At 41.8% G+C, this 19758-nt stretch overlaps 1 protein-coding gene across 3 annotated transcripts in view; it reads left to right on the forward strand.

The window, feature by feature from the left end:
- capn15 (calpain 15) overlaps positions 1–19758 on the forward strand; it is a 47208-nt gene that overhangs the window by 5989 nt on the left and 21461 nt on the right. For 2 of the 3 annotated variants that reach the window (XM_024803505.2, XM_024803504.2), the window contains exon 2: positions 15351–17019. In XM_024803505.2, the coding sequence (XP_024659273.1) occupies positions 15373–17019 (1647 nt within the window). In that variant the 5' untranslated portion in view covers positions 15351–15372. Of the gene's footprint in view, positions 1–9633; positions 9985–15350; positions 17020–19758 lie in introns of those variants that run through there. The other variant, XM_024803507.2, reaches the window with a different exon arrangement.

Raw genomic sequence — 19758 nt, forward strand, 5'->3', positions numbered from 1 at the left:
TTGTAGGCCAAGATAAGGAACCAGGCGTGTTTTTCAATGCCCAGGCTCGAGCATGGCTCCGTAAATATTGCTGAATTCATGATTAAAACTTAAATCTGGCTCGTACTGTCAGTGTAGTTTGACATCATACAGTTTATTTGCTTTTCATTCAGCAGAATCTTTTGTTTGTGCATCTCTGTAGCAACAAGACTGTGCCTTCAGCACCAATCAGACTACACTCTCAGTCAGTCGAGTGCATGCAGTCCGTTTCTGTCTGCTGCTGGAAGGCATGGAGGGACACACACACACACACACGCACACACAGACAATAGATGTTTTAGAAAGACATTGCCGTACCACTTGAACGTGCTCTCTCATCTACCCCACTCACCCTCTCTCTCATGTTCACTCAGTCTTTTGTCCATGTACACACCACTGTGTGAGCCTAACAACGTTAGGCAAGCTTTGCTGAGCTGTGACAGAGCATGAAATATAGAAACAACAGTACACCATGAGTCCAGCTAAACTTCAGCAATTCTCTTACGCTTTATTCTCTAATATATTGCCCTATAAACCATTTTCTTTCCCTCCTTTTTCTTTCTTTTTTCCCTCTACCTTGGAGACTGCATGAACAGACTTGTCCTTGAGTAATTTCAGTTTGTTTGCGTCCAGCAGTAAACCCCATTGACTTTGGGAAGTGTTTTTGTGTGCCTTGATTCAGCACCTCAGCTGTGAAGGTTCACTCATGATAACAGCCCACTTATCACACAGAGATGTGCAACATAAGTGCACTTGTGCACACTCCCAAAATGGGACATTTAATAGCATTGCTGGCTTCATTAATCCTTTAAAGCAGTGGCGTTCTATCGTTCAGACGTTAATGTGGCTCACAGCTCAAATTCAGTGAGGGTGACAGAACTAGCCACAGTAGCCACATGATGTTATAAACTGTTTGAGATCTGATGGCGCGTCAAGTGACACTTACTGCATTAGGTACACATGCATCTTAACATGGCAGCTGTAAATTGGTAGCTAATTTGATAATTGAAGAGGGTATAGGAAACAGATCTATTGATAGTCTTTGGGACTAATATACTAATCATTAAATGTGAGGAAAAAAATGTCAGACTAAGTGACTTGGATGAAAGTAAGAAAACAAGCCAGAAGAGAAACATTTTAGCACACTTTTAGCAATGTGGTTAAGTGTTGTCTCTGCATTTGGATTTAGAGTCTCTTAATCACATTCTTCGATAATCAGATTGTTTTTAAATGCGGCTTGAATGTGAAATGTGGCGTTCAGCCCAGTGCATGAAATTGTACACTGATCAGTCTGCTGAGTGTGTCTAACATTAGCTGTGCCAGCACCCGCAGCCTTCTTTCCATGCAGGTTGATATCCATGCACCTCTGCAGAATAAGCTCAACTGTCTGACGTGAAATACACAAAATTACTCTGTTTAAGGGCTGTCTACACGGGAGGACAAGAGAAGTTAAACTCTTCTCAAACTTTAGGCTACTCATTGTAATTTGTATAGTATTTTTTCTCTCTCTTATTTTCTTTTCTAAATGTACTTGTATATTGTTCACATGTTGAAATAAATTACCAATCAATCAATCAAGCAGCTACCAATGAGAGTGAAGGAAACTATTGACTGACACACGATTGGGTTGTAAATATGTGTGTACACATTCTTACCCAGGCATCACAGCCTGAAGCATCCACCATATGTGTACGTGACTTTAGATCCCAATCTATGAGGTTATGACTGTTGTCCAGTAGGGCTGAACGATTATGGAAAATAATCTAATTGCGATTTTTTTGCCCCAATATTGCGATTGCGATGCGATATGCGATTATTTTTTAAGGTATTTGTCTTCTGTATTATTAAACAAAGACAAGCAATACATCATATAGTATGGCCAATACTATATTACATTAATTTTAAACTGTTCTTTCCTGGAAGACAGACCTCTGTTATGATGACATGAGGTGATGCATGAATTGATGACTGACATTTTTATTTAACTTCTTCAATCACAACAGTATATTTGAACATACACAATAGTTTATTTTTAGCTTACAAACATCTGAGCATAAAGTGCTGACAAGGAACCCTGGTGTAAACATTAAAATGAAAGTCAGTACAATGTGCAGATTGCAGAAATATACATAAAAAAAATCAGTGGCTTTACCACACTCAGTTTTTCGACATCTGTGAACTACTAGACAGTCATTCAATTAAAAAATAATATTAAATAAATAAAACTAATAAATAAAAAATACACACATCTTACTGATCTCTGCAGTCAGTAACATTACACATATTGTGCAAACATAATAGCAATTGTATAAACACACACACAAACACGCCTTTAAAGTTTAAAGGCGTGAAATTGGACGGTCGTTCTGATTAGCGTCACCGCTGTCTCGGTGGAGTTTAATAAACTCGGCCGTCTGCTTCTTGCTATCTAAAATATAACCAGACACTGGTGTAAATTCTCGACTGTCTCATATTTCTGTTTAATAAGTTTTCTGTTTAACGTTTAGTCAGCTGTGTGAAAACCAAGGAGGAACCCACCCGGGGGATTAATAAAGTTTTATTTTATCTAATCTAATAACTTTAATCTCAGCCAAACCGATTTACTCACAAACAAACAAAACACTGAAAAAAGCCCAACAATAACATTTTTAGGTTGTCTAAGTGACTTATATATTACGTTTAACCCGAGCAGCGAAACTCCGCGGTGATCTGAAAATGATGTGCCGGGAGTTGTGCCGTTCTCGGCCGCATCAGTAACCCTCGAGCTCCCGGCTAGCTGTCGAGCTGGTGGGTAGCAGACGCCTCTGAAAACGTCGAAGCACTTTTGCAAATATGGGATATCTTGATAAACCGAGCAGATATTTGATGTTTACACAACTACTTTCTCGCCTGAAAATATGTTAAAAGTTTATTTTGTGACCCAGAAAGATTAGTATGAGTAATTTTAAAACTTAGTAGCGGCCGCCATTGCTGGAAACTGGAGTTTGGCTGGGCTGCGCTATGAATTCTGGGATATGGTAGTAATTTGGACAGCCTTCGGCACGTCGCTGTGACGTAATCGGTCTACAAATGCGGCCTCAGGAGGATGCAGCCCATGAATTGTATAATATAATCGCAGTATAATCGCAGCCTTTGCGGTTAGAAAATTGCACTTGATCATGTCGCGATATTATCGCAAATGCGATATATCGTTCAGCCCTATTGTCCAGTGTGTAACTGTGTACAACTCTCTTTCTTCTAAGCGCACATGGAAGGATTCTAAGGCTTTCTGATGCTGGAGGTATTAAAAAAAAAAGGAAAAAAAGAAAATAGGCTTTTGTAAACAGCTGGAATTAACACATTTTTCCAGCTCCTCTTATTTTTTTGGCAAACCGGACATTTACATCTTTACTCTGGTCTATAACCTACTCGTTACTGCAGTAAAAATGCTTGAGTAAGTAAGCTAGTATTTTCACATCTGTAATGGATCTGAGATTTCAGAGTAAAGTAAATGAAGGAAAAACTGAACATATATGAGAAGAGTTTAATAACTTTTGGAGAGGGGTTTTGTGTGTGCCTCCGGCAGCTTAATGGGGCACAAACTGTGTCTTTTGTGCTCTCTGTGCTGTTTATGTACAAGTGTGGTGCCGAACTTAAGAAAAAAGAAAAAGATTTTTGGGTAAAGCGTCAGCTTTGAGACTTCCTGTTATTTGTTGCGAGAGATTCATGTGGCAGTGTGAAAAAGACTGAGAAAAGGTGTCTCACGCCAAAAGTGTGAAAGTTTACATGCCTGTGTTTCAGTTTATTTATTTATTTTTGAATTTCTTACGTTGTTACTTTTCAGGTCATTCTCCAAAGCGATTTAGCGAGCCAGCAAACTCACAAATATACAGGAGAGAAATGCACACTCTGTTAATGTGACTGCTTGTCTTCAGATAAGATGAATGTTATAAAGGAAGCCAGTGTTATGCAACTTTGGAATCTCAGTCATGACGCTATTGTAATTACGGCAGCGCAGTTAAGTTTTATCACAGTGCTTATAGTGTGAAGTCACAAATGTGACTGCTTCATTGCATTTCAGCCGCATACTCCTAGCATCCTACGTTACACGTCGCATTACGGGGGCCCTAAGGTCGGTGTCTGCTCTCTGCAGAGTTGCTCCCAGTCTCTGCTGTCCCAGCATGATGGATGACGGCGTTTATTGCGACCGCGTTCCACTGGCTGTGCTCTCTTTAATTGGATTAAAACAGGTCCACTTGGGCTCAACAAGCATGGTCGCTGGCCGCGTTTATGTCTGAATTATTTCAGCCTGTTCTCTCCCTTGCCGTTGCCTCATCTGATGGAGACAGGGCCGCGTCAGGACAGTCCCCAACCAGAATAGACTTGGCATGGAAGCGTTGTCTCACAGCGTGGCTTTCTGTGGAAAACAGTGCAGGGATGCAGCAGGGGAAAAGAAGGAGGAGGAAAAAAAACAAAAACGCCCATTGGCTCTGCAAATGACATGATTCCAGATTTCCCCACTCTTGTTGCCATGGAAATGTGTAGCATATGTTCAGTAACCTAATTCCACTGGGCCCAAGATAAGACGGCACATAATAACCTGTCTGTCTCGCACAGAACGAAAACTCTGCTGCTGCTGAATTACACCTATGGAGAAAGGGTATAATTCACGTTAATGTTAATGGTTTCACGTAGAAACTAGTGCTTTCCCGTGGCAGGTGGTTTTTGCTGGTCTGCCTTCCCGGGTTAGATTTGTGTCGCAGTAACAGGGGTGGAACTGTTTTAGAAGTTGCCCCCGGGCTCAAGGCACAGCTGCGTCAGCAGTGTCCTCGGCCCCTTCAGATTTGGGTGCCCCCAGGAACTTCAGATTAGCTCTGTGCCCCTGCCATCTCTTTCCCTTCTTCCTCTCTGATTCTGGAGCTTCCTGCTAGCTTCCTGCTTGCGCTCGCTTTGCTCCATTACTGATGTCTGTTGCAACCCAGTCAGACAGTTTCCTCTGTTTAAAGATTCAAATGTCTGAAGCTGTCTCCACCGCTGACAGATTCACCCATCAAAAAACGAGCGCTGGTCGTGAAATATTCACCGAGGGCACAGCGAGAGGTCAGAAGCCGCTGTTATTGTTTCATTCCTTTTCTCCATTTTTTCCTTTCTCACTGGTATTTGCAGAAGTGATTGGTAGTTCTTAAATCAGTGTGATAATACATATATGGTTTGAGTCCTTCATCATAAGTAGTGTGAACTAAAAAGTGAGAATACAAATGTTGAAACTGATCAGAAATTCACACACTGATTTACTCTGTTTAGAAGCAAAGGTTATATTGTGTAAAGCTTCCAATAATATTTAGGTTTCATAACAAGGGAATGTGTGTTTAATTTTTAAAGTTGCTCTCAGTGTATAGTTTCTCCCGTACTTTCTGGCTGCCTAAGGGCAATTTCTCAAAAGAGCTCGTCTGGTATGAGTCTTTGTACCACTGTCAACATCTTAAAATTGCCCATCTTAATGTTCTATCTCAAGAAGTCTTGGAAAGACTTAATTAAAACTTTCTGAATTATATTTCTATTGTCCCGTGTGATTAAGGCTTTGCTGTCTCCAATCCTTTGTATCACGTCACCAAGTTTCTTTTTAACTGCTGGTGCTCTAGATTACTGCAAACAAGTATCACTTAATGGCTTATCTCTGCAAAAAAACCCATAAGGGTTGATGTGAGTGAGTCATATTCATCACAGAATTACCTGTCATGTAGGAAAAAAAACAGGTTCCTGTTAATCGGTGACCCTGACTCATCAGTTTCTTCAGAAAACAGAAAGAACTTCCACGTAACAGAAATGTATCTTTATTTTTTTTTTAAGGAGGAACACGTACTCTAGTCTTGTAAGTGAGAAAAGTACTTTAATAAAGTCAAAAAGTTCCTGTCTGTGAGACTGTTACAGGCAGGCTGCATTCATTACTGATGGGGGTTAAAATAAATTCTCGGTTTTCTCGAGTGTGGCAGAGATGGTGTAAAAGTGCTGATCTAATCCCCGTCACAGCACACAGGGTGTGTTCAGAAGCAGCAGAATGTTTCAGCTTTCATTATCCATTTTTACAGCTCGTCTGATCCAAGGACATATTGGTGTCTGATAGGTCTCTCTTTTTTTCTCTCCAATAAAAAGCTCTGTGCTGTCGAAGAAGAGTTGCCACTCCTACTGCCTGCCAGTACTGTTTGCATGTAAGAGGTAAAAAAAAATAATATAAAAAGTACAAATAGGAATGCCAGGGCTCTGAAACCCTGCTGACAGTTATGAAAATCACCCCCATTTTCTCTTCTACTTTAAAAACATCTATCTGTTCATCTTCAAGTGCACAGCAACCAAGACTTTTTTTCTAACATTATATAAGTTTTAAGTTTCTATATTTCCACTTCTCTCCCTGCGCTCACTCAAAAAAAAACAAAAAAACCCATCTGAATATTTACCACCAGAGAAGCCTCACTTTGAGTTTGTGTGGGAGCTACATCTGGAGCCTGTCTTGCAGTTCAAAACAGTCACGCTCTCCTGAGACATCCAGGCTTACATGGCCTATTAAAGTCATTCCTGATAAACTTGCGTTGTAATAAAACTGGTTTCCAAGAAAGTAAAACAACTGTGGAGATTGTTTACATTCGACGGACCTTATCATAGGAGTTTAATCCTGTGGGAAAATAAGCTTTGGCAATTTAAAAAAGTATAACACACCGGACTGCACTGTAGCCTTAATTATTTGCATTATTGATCATTTATTAGGTTTAACAGACCTCATGTTAGTGCAAGGAAGCCCTGATATTGAACTATCGATGGAGACATTTATATTGAGTTATTGATTGATGCTTTTACTTTGAATTACACTGTAAAATGAGAGAAATTGACTTTAACCCTGTAAAGCCTGAACCATGAAAAAATTACCAGGAAATTCAAGTTTGTTGTTTTTGCTTTCTTTTTTTATAAATTGAGTATTTAAAAATAATTATAAAAAGAAATTAAATTAAAAATTTTTATATAGATTTTAGTTTGTATCATATTTTACATCCAGTATTTTTTGGCAATTTATTATCCAAAAAATTATAGTGCAATTAATTTGGGTTTTTGGAGGGAATAAAAATCAAACATGATGTAGTTTTTGAGACTTCCATCAGAAATGACACAATTTGGTGTTACAGGGTTTAAAGTATTGTGACATAGTATACAAAAAACAGTCCAGAATGTCCCAAAAGGTTGATTCTGTTCATCTGGACATAGTGTTTTCAGCGGTGAGCTCCTCACTGCCCCATTGTTCATTCAGTGGGCTAGTTTCAGTCATTGTGCAAATGTATTGTTTATAGGGTTAGGAAAACCTGCAGTCAGCTGAGACTGAAGAAGTCACTTGGATGAATTGTTTCTCCCACTGAAAACACTTGGTCCAAATGAACAGAACCAACCTTTTGGGATTTACTTACCTGGATGATTAAGCATGAATTATTGGGGTTTAATAACAATGCAAATAGTCAGTTGCAGCATATTCTCAAAGTATGAAATTAAAAACTCAACTACGTTTACTAGAAACTGTCGATGGACACACCCATGTTGTCCTGCGCTGTAGGAGGAAGAGCTTCCAACAGCACTGAAGGAGCAGGTTTCACTGGCTGACTGGCCAGGTCGCACCTTCTACTACTGTGTGGCTCACTGAGCCAGGGTTTTCCCATCATAGCCTTGGAGGTTTGGTGGATGATTACTTGGGGCAAAAGGGTGTGTTTTGTGTGCAGCGCAGGCATCAAAAGCTGAAACTGAAAGTTTTTTTTGTTGTTTTTAAATATATTTGTGAGTAATGGCACACAGTAAATTACAATAACAAACACTTGAAGTATTTGGAAAGTCTGGTTGTTCTTGATTCCATCATTGCTTGGATGTTTTCATGTTTTGTTTTTGTCGGGATTCTCGGCTTACGTCTTTGGCCAGCTTTCACCACAGGAAGTAAAGTCTGAAAAGAGCTCAGTTACACTAACATGTTTAGTGCAGTGATCTAACAGGTAACTTAAAAATAATGCAGAATTCTTGTGGCCCTTAATACACTATAAATGCCTTTTTACTAAAGCACTGTTAAAGAACACTTTTTTGCAAGTTTGAAAAATCTGTACTTTGAGGATCCTGACTGAAATATCAGATTTTCAAAACTGATTCTGATATTTTAAAATATCAGAATTTCAATCCCAGAAACAAATTTGTCATGTCAAGTTATTTATTTACTTGTCTAGCCTCAGACCCTACTCAGCTGGCATGTTGCCAACTGTGATGTTGCAGAGTGCCCCCTGGTGGATAAGCTATGCATCGTCAACACTCGTAATATTTTTGAAGGGTGTTTTTTCAGTCTCTTCTTTTATTTCTTAATTTTCATTTATTGGCCGTTTATAAATGCCAATACCAGTGGATCAGCAAATGGCTAATATCCTCACTGATATGGGTCATGCGGTGCTACTTTGCATGCACAGAGCTAGAGCTGTCACTACAAAGTTAGTCTTCCCAGGAATACTATATTCCAGAGTAAACAAATTATGCAAACACTCTCACACTGTGCTGCCTTTGGTTCTAATTTCCAGTCCAAAAAAAAAAAAAAATTATTTTCATTTTTTTTTTTTTGTAGTAGTGCACACTAGTCTGTTATTAGTCACTTGTGTTGCATTGCTCTTCCTCATATACTGCACAGTTACAGGAACAGGTTTTATTTATGTTTGAGCAACAACCATGAACGTAAATGCTACAGGCGCTTCGGTTATGATGACCTGTTAATATCTAAACTCATTCAGTCCATGGTCACACACATCCTGGAAATCACATCCTTAAGAGTCAGAGTCCAGAGTTTACATACCTGAAAAAGTGATAACGAATCTGCTGAGTTTGAAGTTGAGCACAGTTGATCAAAGTTGGAGGCCAGCAATTCCTACTTGGACACATCAAGTAGAAAAAGCACAAGTAGAAATTCACTGATTGCAAGAAAAATTTCAAAAACGAGTCCTAACGATGTTAAATGCTCTGATTTAAGTGAATGAGTAATTAAGTGCCGAAAATTAAAGCGATTGTATGAAAATGTTAAATTAGGCAGCTGATTCGTGCTACCTGAATTTAAATGTGAGACACTAAATTTGCAAGATTTTTCTCACACTGTTTCTCTGTTGTCTTGCATGCTGTGTAAGAGCAGCAGCTACATTTACAATTCTTCCCGTCAGACAGGCGTGTAAGGTGTACTGGCATGCTCGAACCAGCAGTGTATGCATTTGGATACATTATTAAATAGGAGCACCCCACAGCGGAGCAAGTTTGCTTCACCTCATTCAGAAACTGAGCTCAGCTTAGATAGATTTGATAGAAAAATTCCTTCACTTTAACAAAATCAAATTGGCTCGCAGGCAGCCAACTCTATTTGATATTCACTGGATCAGTGTTTCACTACAAGCTGCACACAAATGTACCGACACCAACCTACAGCTGGAGTCTGCGTTTTGTCTGCCAAGTATGTTTTCATACCAGAGAGCTGACTCGGTATGTTCCTTTCAGATATATGTCCCAAGTGCACGCACATGATAAGAAACGTATCAGCTGGCACTCAGGCAGGCAGCAAGAATTTTGAGTAAACATTATGTTGAGGTCATGGGATTCTGTATAGTTGCGGCGTAGTTAGTTAATGTTTGTTGTCAAGGCTTTGAGGAAACGTGTGTTTTGCAAAAAAATTTCAAGCTCAGCTAGACAAACTGTCATAGAGCCTGAATGACACTTGCGCTACGGTAACTGACAGGCCATCTGTCATTTAATATCTCTGAAGTGCTGACTGACTCGCTTTATATTTCTGCTCGGTCCTGTGTCAGACTTCATTTATTAGACAGCAGGTTAAATGCTTGAATTGTGGGAAGCTGACATTTTTGGCACGTTTTTAGATAAGAATAAAAATCACAATGCCTGCACTGTACAGAAGAACTGACACTGTACTATAAGACAAATACGGTGAGTACTACAAATGCAAAAATTAAAATGTTAAAGTGGTCAGTCATTAAGGAGCTAGGCTACCAACAGCAGCCACAGTTTCTGTGCTGATAACATCCTTTTTTTTTTTCTTTTTTTTTTTTTGTGGCCATGCTTATGTTTGTGTTGAATGAGTAAATCAGGAGCACTGCGCCTCTAATGGCCAGTGGCGATTCCACACCTTCCCCTCAGGCCCTGGGCTCGGGGCCAACCTTGGAAAGGCAGTGCTAATGACTGTCGCACAAAGGCCAAATGTCTCACAGCGAGGCAGGGAGAGACTGGCAAGATTCTCCTCGTTTGATCTCGCATTAGAGTTCAGTATGTATAATGAATCCAAGTAGCCAGAGCCATAGGTGGCCTTAGACACAGTTATCAGTGATTTTGTAGCATTTCTTAAAGCCTTTCTGACATCTCTTGTATCCAGGGTGCTGTAGATACTGATCATCTTGACTATGTTTGCTGTTTGTAGGTACTCTTATCTAAACCCTGAAGACTTCCTTGTAGACACCTGAGTTGTGGAAGTTAATTTACTCTTTTTATGCAATATTACAGACTTGCTCATTTTCCACTAAGACATTTTAGACTTGTACTCTTTATAACAGTCTGCTGAAACTTTGATTGTCTGACACCCAGTGAAGTGTTGAGAAATCACCGCAGGGTTATAGATGTTTTTACTTAAGTGAAATTCCAGTTTCAGAGAAACCACTTTATGGGCAGCAGGCTTCATTGAGGGCCTCATTGCAGAAAGATAGGCTTTCTAGAGGTGAGGGTGCTCTTCTATTCTCTTCCTCTTCAGTGTAAGCTACTGGCTGACTGCCCAGGTCTGCGACACAGAGGAGCTGAAGTGGGCACTTTTAGACCAGCTCCAGTGAGCACAGGGCCAAGGACAAAAGGTGTGTGCATGTGTCTGTGTGTATGTGTGTGTGTGCTGCACACTTTTGTTAGTGACTGGAACATGTACATTAAAAACATCCTTTTAAGTATGGTCCAGGGATCACAGGCTATAGTACTTCATCCTCTGCTGCACGCATGTATTGTACATATAGTCCTGTGCAAGTCTTGACCCACCCCTCAATTCTTTATATAGTTTGTTTCCAAGCAGCCAGACTTTATTTAAATGTTTTAAAAAAATGGGTTAAGCCGTAGTTCTCCAGGCCTGTGAATCATTCTTCCTCTTACATTGCAGAGTTACAGGAATCCTGGTTTCATTTATGTTTGAACAGCTCTGAACATGACCTCTGATCGAAAGTCCTCAAATGCTACAGGAGTACTTTTTATAGGTTCCTGTTAATATTGAAACTCTTAATGTCTCTTGTCACCTGTACAAAAAAGCCAAAGAGAACACAAATTGATAGGCATGTAATAGTATTTTTGCACCAACAAGGTGTTTATTGAAAGAGCTGAAATTGTGTGCCACAAAATGTGTCCTTAAATGATTTGGGGAAACTGCACAAGTGGTGGGCAAAAGAAAAGGTAGCCGGCCTTTAAAAAATAAAGATTTGAAAATTTGGCTTAAATTATTGTCAGTTTGTACAACTGGTGAGTGTCTCCACTTATTTGTACAACATGGCGGAGGCTCTGTCATGGTTTGGGGCTGCATTTTACCCAGTGGTGTTGGGGATCCCGTCAAAACTGATTCAATTATGAACACACTGAAGGACTATCAGATTTTGAACAACAATTCAATTTCCATCGGGAAAGTATCTCAATTGACAACAGCTTGACCATGATCCCAAACAAACTACCAGTACAATAACATCATACCTGGATGGAAAAACACATGAGTCATGGATCGGCCTCCCCCCAGAGCCCAGACTTCAGCATTATTGAAGCAGTGAGGGATCATCTGGACAGAGAACAGAACAAAAGGCAGAAACATCCAAAGAAGAGCTTTGATTGTCCTTCAAGAAGTCTGGAGAACTATTCCTGAAGACTACTAAAAAAAACAAAAGCTTGACTAAGAAAGTTCAGACTTGGTTGAAGAATAAAGGTGCTTCTTAGAATTGTACAAACTCTGATTTTGATTTATATATAGTATTTCCATGTGTGTTTGAATATGCAATAAGTGAAGGGTAGCTCAAAACTTTTGAAAAGTACTGTACTGGGTGTGCACATAGTACAGTCAAAATGCATTGAGAACCCCAATTGAGAGGTTATAGTTGTTCATCACACCGTACTGGGTGAGAGGTAAATACCGCTGCTTATAACTAGTATCAATAAGATAATTTTAAAAAATCCTTGAGGCTGATCACTTTAATAAAAAGCTTTCATGGTGTCAGCTAAAGATGGAAATATAATGAATCTGTGATCCCTGTGCTCCAGTGAGAACCACATCAATTGCTTTGACAAATTCTCCACGTGGCTGACACTGCAACTTTGCTCTCTTGCTGTAGATGAAAGAGGCCTGACAGTTATAAATGTCCACAGGGTAGAATCTGTCATCAAACATGAGGTGTTGACACTTGTTGTCGTCATTGATGTTTGCGGCACTCAGATACGCAGACCTTTAGAGAGCCAAACATGATGTAAACATGTGCCATCCCAGCTGGCACAGTGCTGCCACTTAATTCAACTACTTTTAGCATAGCTGCTGAAGGTGCGGAGACAGGGCTGTAGTCTCAGGACACACCACAGACCTTTATTTTCTTTTTTTCTTTTTTTTGTGGTTAGATGAACAATGTCAGTTATGTCCTTAATATTATTACTCAATGAACATTACTTCATTGGCACCCCTTTTTTGTTAGTGGCTAGAAGGGCACTTAATATTGCAGAGCAGCCATGAAGACATTGCAGATAAATGCAGTGATAAAAGCGTTTGTGTGCTTTTAAAGAAAAAGTGTGTTCTATGTTTTGTTTATCATTAGAAGGCTGAATTTACTCCTTACAGTGTGGACTTCAGGGGTGCTAAAGGCTACTATTTGCTTCTGCTTCTATAGTTTTGCTATCCTGAGAAAACACACAAATGTAGGTGGACAATAAAACTAGCAGCAGTGCTGCATCTATGGATAAATATAGCTAGATGCCTGCATTCATGCAAGCATACAACCAAGCAGCGAGGACCCACACACTCAAGAGACAACTAAAGTAACACGTTCACATTTCTTCCTGCTTGTCATTTCCCTCTTTACCTCTGGGAGAAGGGATGACAAGAGGAACAGACATTGCGCTGGGAGCAAGAGGTCGTCTGTAAGAGGTCCCCCTGGGATCTGGGGATTCGCTTGATTTGAAAGGTTTAATGAAGTTGAACTAAAGGCAGTTGGCTGGCCGTGACACATGGCACTTCAGGGGAGAGGAGCAGGACCCAGGCACTCCAAACTGCCGTGTCAGCAACAAGGAATTATCAGAATATGCTTTTATAGAAAAAGTTTGTTTTACATCGAGTCTCAGATCTCACTATAACTTCTGTATGCCCAGCTGTTTGTCTGTTTTTCACCTGCCTTGACAGTCATTTATCCAGTCCACTTTGTGGGTGCATTGGTGGGGACTTTAGCAATTGCACTACTGAGTTTAAGGTCATTGGTTCTCATGTTTTGGCTAAAGGTTGTCCTGTGTTACCATTGTTTCCAGTACACTTACTGCTACCTGCTACACACTGTGGGTGTGGTGTTTGTTTGGCGTCACAATTAAGTGCCAAACCCCTACCCCAACCTAGAGCTTGCAATCCTGTGACTGTAGAGCAGCTGTCTTCCTGGTTTGCTTGATATGCACCTGGAGTTCTCCCTTTTTTATTTGGGCTATTTTTAAAGCTAATAAATTGTCAGGTGTTTTAGATTACTTTTAATTATGATTCATTTGCCCAATTAGAACCTGACCGATATTTTTAAGACCAATACCATTGGTCTATAAATGAAAAAAAGCAACAAATGCATTATTGCAATGGGAATGCAGAGCTGAAGTACAAAAATGTCTGCTCTGATTGTAAAGGTTTCAGGCTCGTGCCCTAAACGAAATCTTTTAACACAGCACATGTAGTTCTCCAACCAAAATATCACACAGAAGATCAACAAGCTTCAGTGACTTTGAGGGCAACATGTTCTCTGCTGGGGTCAATGTGAAAAACACTGAAGTATCCTAGCTCTTGGCACCTTCCCCTCAGCTATCCTAAAATCCCCACATTACCTTCTCTGTTGGTGTTCACACATGAGCAGCCTGAGTGACACTGACATTTATGGGTTTGTCCAGATAGAAACCGTGTCCGTCCCTTGGGGCTGTCCCTCTTCAATCCGCCCCCACCCCAACCCTCTCTGCTGCACAGTTGGAAGTATCCGACTGTGCTGCCTTCCCTCCAAGCCCCTAATATACCCTCTATCAATAAGTCAGATTGACTGAATTGCAGGCACTCAGAAAGGATTGTACACACGTCAATCCACAGTAACAGACTCCTTTTTAGGTTTTAGTTTGCGAGAGGTGGAAAGAAACCGAGGGGCCCGAATAGATGGATTTCTTTCTGTGCTGTTTTCTCTGTTTGAGTCCTCTTAAGATATGTGGATAGTAGCGAGCTTTAAATTTGCTGTAACTCCAGTGGCATGAATGACTTGCCATTTAAAATATGCCTGAGTCATAAGCGCTGTGAGAATTAATAGACTCATCCATTTGAGATTCATTTGGGCAAGAGATTGACGTGACCTTAAGTTGCTCCCATCTACCCTGCATTAACATTCACTGAGAGGGGAGAGAGCCGCTAATATGAAGTGGAAAAGATTGTGTGTGTGTGTGTGTGTGTGTGTGTGTGTGTGTGTTCTCTGTTTTGTTTTGTTTTTTTTCTTTTTTCCCCTCCTCCTCTCTCTCGCCTGTGTTTTAGTGAGTGTCAGTTAGGGAAACTCAAGCAACACTGTCCTAGTATTCTGAGGCGATAGCAGCCTCCTCTCCTCTCTTCTCGCTCCTCCTCACTGTGCGCTGTCTCCCTGGCTCTAATCAGGTGGCCATTGTGTATGGATTTACTGCCCTCAGTGCCCCCAGGAGGGAGATTTGATTTTTTTCCCCTTTCCCCCCCTGCACTGACTAATCTTTCCCTCTTGCGCTGTATTTTTCTATTCTACTCTTTCTGCCTCTCCTCGTCTTGCGTTTTCTGGGTTGTTTTTGCTGTTTGCTCTTTTCTTCCTTTACGTGATCACCCTGAATTCTCTGGCTTTTTCCATAAGAAAAATCTTGTCACGTTTCCTTCTCTTCTCCCTTGCTCTGCTGACACTTTAAGCTTCGCTTGACTGAAATAGCTTGCGCGTTTATGCAGCAATATAGTTAATATGCATCTATTTTTGCCAAGCACTTATATGGCAAAATGTATTACTGACTGATTTGTTTGGTTCATTCTGTTCTGACTCATTGTTTTTTCTCCTTTTTTTTCCCAGCCACTCTCACTCTCCAGGCTCCATGGCAGCAGCGGTGCAAGGCAGTGAGTGGTCATGTGGGCGCTGTACTTTCTTAAATGCCGGTGCAGCACCTCGCTGTTCTATCTGTGAGGCGCCACGCCAGAAACCCGACCTCAACCAGATCCTGCGCCTCAGCAGCACTGAGGAACACCGCTGGACCTGTCCCCGCTGTACCCTCAATAACCCGCAGGGATCTGGAGCCTGCTCGGTCTGTGGCTTTGGTCCATCACCCGCCACTCACACACCTCCTACGACCACCATAGCTGCCACTGCCAATGGTCTCCCTTCTGCTCCCACTGAGCCCCCAACACCCACGATCACCCCCACAGTGCTACTTGAGCCCCATGGACAGCATCCAGCTAAGGAGGAAGTGTTTCGGCGGTCTGAGAGCAATGGAGAGGTGGGTGGTCAGGAGGGTCAGCAGGCGGGCTGGGCTTGTCCTCGGTGCACACTTCACAACACCCCTGTGGCGCTTTCATGCTCAGCCTGTGGTGGGCCTAGAAAACTGTCTCTGCCTAAAATCCCCCCAGAAGCGCTGGTAGTGCCTGAGGTGCGCACGCCAGTATTGGGCTTTCCTGTTCACACAGCCGCTTCGGCCCCGCTACTGATTGACCTAACAGATGACTCCCCCCCAGCCCCGCCCTGTGATCCTCAAGAAGCTCCCCATGTGTCTTCACAGGCCCTCGCCTCCACCTTTACTTCATTCTCCTCCCTCCAGAACAATCCTGTGCCTCGCAGCAGGCGAGAGGTACCGCCTCCGGGACGCCCACCGAACCCAGGAACCAACACTCCCAGCCCCACTTCCCCTTCAGCTGCCAGTGTGCCACCCCAACCTGGCCCACAGAGGCCAGCTAAGCCCAAGCACGCCCAGCCCCAGGAATCTTCTTACCCCAGCAAGCGCCTCAGTATCTTGGAGGAAGAAGAGTCTCAGCACCACCCACTGACGCCCCACCTACCTGTTGCTTCCACATCAGCCTCTACCTGGAAGTGCCCTAGCTGCTCCGTGGCCAACCAAGGCAGCTCAGCGAAGTGCGAGACCTGCAGATCGTCAAGGGGTGGTGCTGACCTCATCGACCTAGTAGGCTGTGAAACCGTACGTTTTACCCCAGCAAGCCCTTCGAGCCCGGACTTTAGCACATGGGCCTGCTCTAAGTGCACCCTGCGCAACCCTACAGGTGCTCCCAAGTGCTCAGCTTGTGGTTCTTCAAAGCTGCATGGCTTCCAGGAGCAGCAGGTGCCTCTACCCCGCTGCTGTACACATTGTGGCCTCCCAGTGGGGCCTGGTACTGCATCTTGCTCCTGCACACCTTCCTCTTCTTCATCATCCTCAGGTCATAAAATACGTAAACAGGCCCGGGGCTTTCCTTCATCCTCTTCTGCCGTTGCCTCCTCTGGTTCTTCTTCGTCCTCCACCTCATCTAGCCTCCAGGAGAAGGTAGGACAGTGGAGCTGTCCAGCATGCACGCTGCTCAATGATATCAAAGCCAAGAACTGCGCAGCATGCCACACACCCCAGCAGTACCTCACCCTTCGCAAGGTGGTTAAACCTCTGAAGAGAAGGGAGAGCATGCATGTAGAGGCGCGACGACGGAATGATGAGGGCGAGGCAAAGGAGCTTTGGGAGAACATAGTCAGCTTCTGCCGGGAGGTAAGAGAAAAATGTTGCTGTTAGTAATTATTGAGAATTTGAGGCTGCTTCTGGAGTGTGGTTGTACACTATTCGTTCTAGTTCCTTTGAGTTAGTCATGTCATGAGTCAACTTTTTTTTTTTTTTTCTTACTTTGCATGCATGTGAATGTCCTGACTTTGAGACATCAAAGGCTGCTTAATTTCAATGTGTAATGCATCAGAGGGAACACATTGCCTTTCAGAGCACAGTTCTCTCATTGTATTTCCTCTTTTTGTGCTGTCATTGTTCCCACTACTTTAATATCTCTAATTTCAGAGAAATGTCAATAGGTTTTGTTATTGCCATGTTTCTGCTTGCTTCCTTAGCTGGGTTTTTAACGACCACACAGTGAATCTTTACCACCTAAATGAACTACGGATATGGAGAGTCTAATGTTTATAACCAGATTACCTCTGGCCCTCAGCTGCAGTGAAGTCACTTCACAGAATTTTGAAATTCTGTTTGACGACTGTGACTCTTGTGTCAGGAGGATTGCATTATTTTGGTTTGATTGTGTCTTTTGATTGTTCTGATTGTTATGTTCAAGCAGCAATCTCCAAGGCTGAAAATGAAGCCAAGGTGGAAGTGCCAAAAACAGTTTCTGTAATGGCCACTTGAGGATTGCTCCAAAATGAGTCCATTCTAGTAAATTCTCTTATTAAATTGCCCAACAGCAGAAGTCAATCTTTTTGGTATCAAAACATGTTTTGGTCACAACAGTTGTATTGCTGTGCTCCCCCACCCCCCCAATTGTTTCACCAGTTTATTAGGACTCACTGTAACTGATGCGTCTCCTTTGACTGACAGGTGGATGCTGTTTCAGCTTTAAGCTAGGCATCTCCTCAGCTAATACGAGCCCCTGAACTGGACTTGCAAACCATGTTTGTGGTGTTGGTCTCTTTAAGAGTATTTTTCTATGCAATTATTAGGCAAATATTATTTTAATCACACTAACAGCATTCTAGTTCCCAAAATCCAAAAATGCCATTGTACAAAATGATAACTCTTCATTGCTGGAACTTGAACCAATGGGTGATGTCCATCTTTTTTTTTTCTGTCCAGCTGTAGCTTAGTTTGTATTTTGGAGAGATTTTACACTGCTTAATGAAATATATTTCCTTTCACTGTGTCGGAGCAGACCTCTCAGTAAGAGATAAGAAATATCATTATGAATGTAATTTCCTTTTAAAACAAAACTAAGTACTTTAATTTTACCAAGGTCGGGACAGACAGCAAGAAGTCCTTCTATAGCACACTCAAAACAAATATCACACTGCAAAAAGTTAATTATGATGTTTTTACTGAATTGAAAAAGAACATACTTATAGTAATTATGTTTTTAAAGAGAATATCTCAACCCTCAACATAACTAGCTTAACAGGAGAGTTCAGCTAGCTTCTCCGTTGTAAATGTTGTGCCGAAAAACCTCTAGTTTGTGACAGGAATATTCTTTCTGGATTAAAATGACTTGATGTCATTCATTTTTGAAATATGATTGACAGATTAAAGATCAACAAGTCAATTTACAACAGTTTAATTACAGGCAGTCATTTTTTGGCAAATGCTAGAAATCACTTTTTGGTATGACACCAGATGATTGATGTTGTTTAGTTTTTCACCGTAGCCCAGGGCCTCATACCACTTATCTGTGCCATGATGTAAGCAACCCTGACATCGGTTCTTTATATCAAACTGGTTCAGGCTCACTTTATCTCTGCAGTGCCCAACCTTTGATAAGCCTGTATTATGTTATCATGGATAAGCTACTCAGGCCTATCAGAAAGGTTCATTTGAAACCATTTAAGACCGCCAGCACCTGCTCGGGAGACCGACCTGATTGGTCTAATTACACCTCAGGAAAATGAGGGCATTGCAGAATGTTAGACCGTTTAGATTCAGCTAAGTTTCCAGCCGGCTTTTATTCTGTGAATTTATTTGGGTGTCAGATGTGTGCCCATTTACTACACCAGCATGACACCTATCCTGCCATGTTTACAATAGCATAAAGTGAGCCTTCGAATGCATTATTAATGCCTTCTTTGAAAGTCACAGGGCTCACTGCTGCAAGCGTGGGAGGGAAGTTGGCTCGGTAGGAAGGAAGGATATCGGAGATCCCTCATCCCCACCTTCTCCTCTTCTAATTTCATCATTTAAGCTACGCTTTCTTTTATCGTCTGTCTTTTTCTCCTCAAATATTTTACGTCTGCCCTTTCTCGAGCTCTTCAAAGTACTTCATCTTCCTTTTATCCCATCTCCTTCCATCACATCTATCCCCACATGCTCATCCTGTTCTGCTAATACCTCAAAATACACTTTCCCCTTGCCACCCACTACACCCCTCCACCCCCATTCCACCCTCTCCACACGACTGCACTCTATTCTCCACTGTAGTAGTCAGTGTGAGCCTGGATGTGTGTGTGCGCATGTGTATTTGCTAAGGTGAACGTAGAGCTGGCCTATTTTTAGCAACGGAGTTGGAGTGGAGGGGAGCACAAATGATATACTTCCCTATAGTGAACGTAATCACTGACGGCATCAACTGCTGCATCTCGGGTTCACGGGCCAAAGAGATTAAGGTGGGGTAAATTGGTAAACAAGAGGTGCTAGTCTCTCTCATCCATCTCTGCCAAGGCACGAGCACTTGCCAAGCACCAAAATGCCAGTGGTGAAAATTTAATAATGATTAAAGCTTTTTGTTTAGGCTGTAACAGGATGTGC

Source organism: Maylandia zebra, linkage group LG8, assembly GCF_041146795.1.
Source record: "Maylandia zebra isolate NMK-2024a linkage group LG8, Mzebra_GT3a, whole genome shotgun sequence".
NCBI lineage: Eukaryota > Metazoa > Chordata > Actinopteri > Cichliformes > Cichlidae > Maylandia > Maylandia zebra.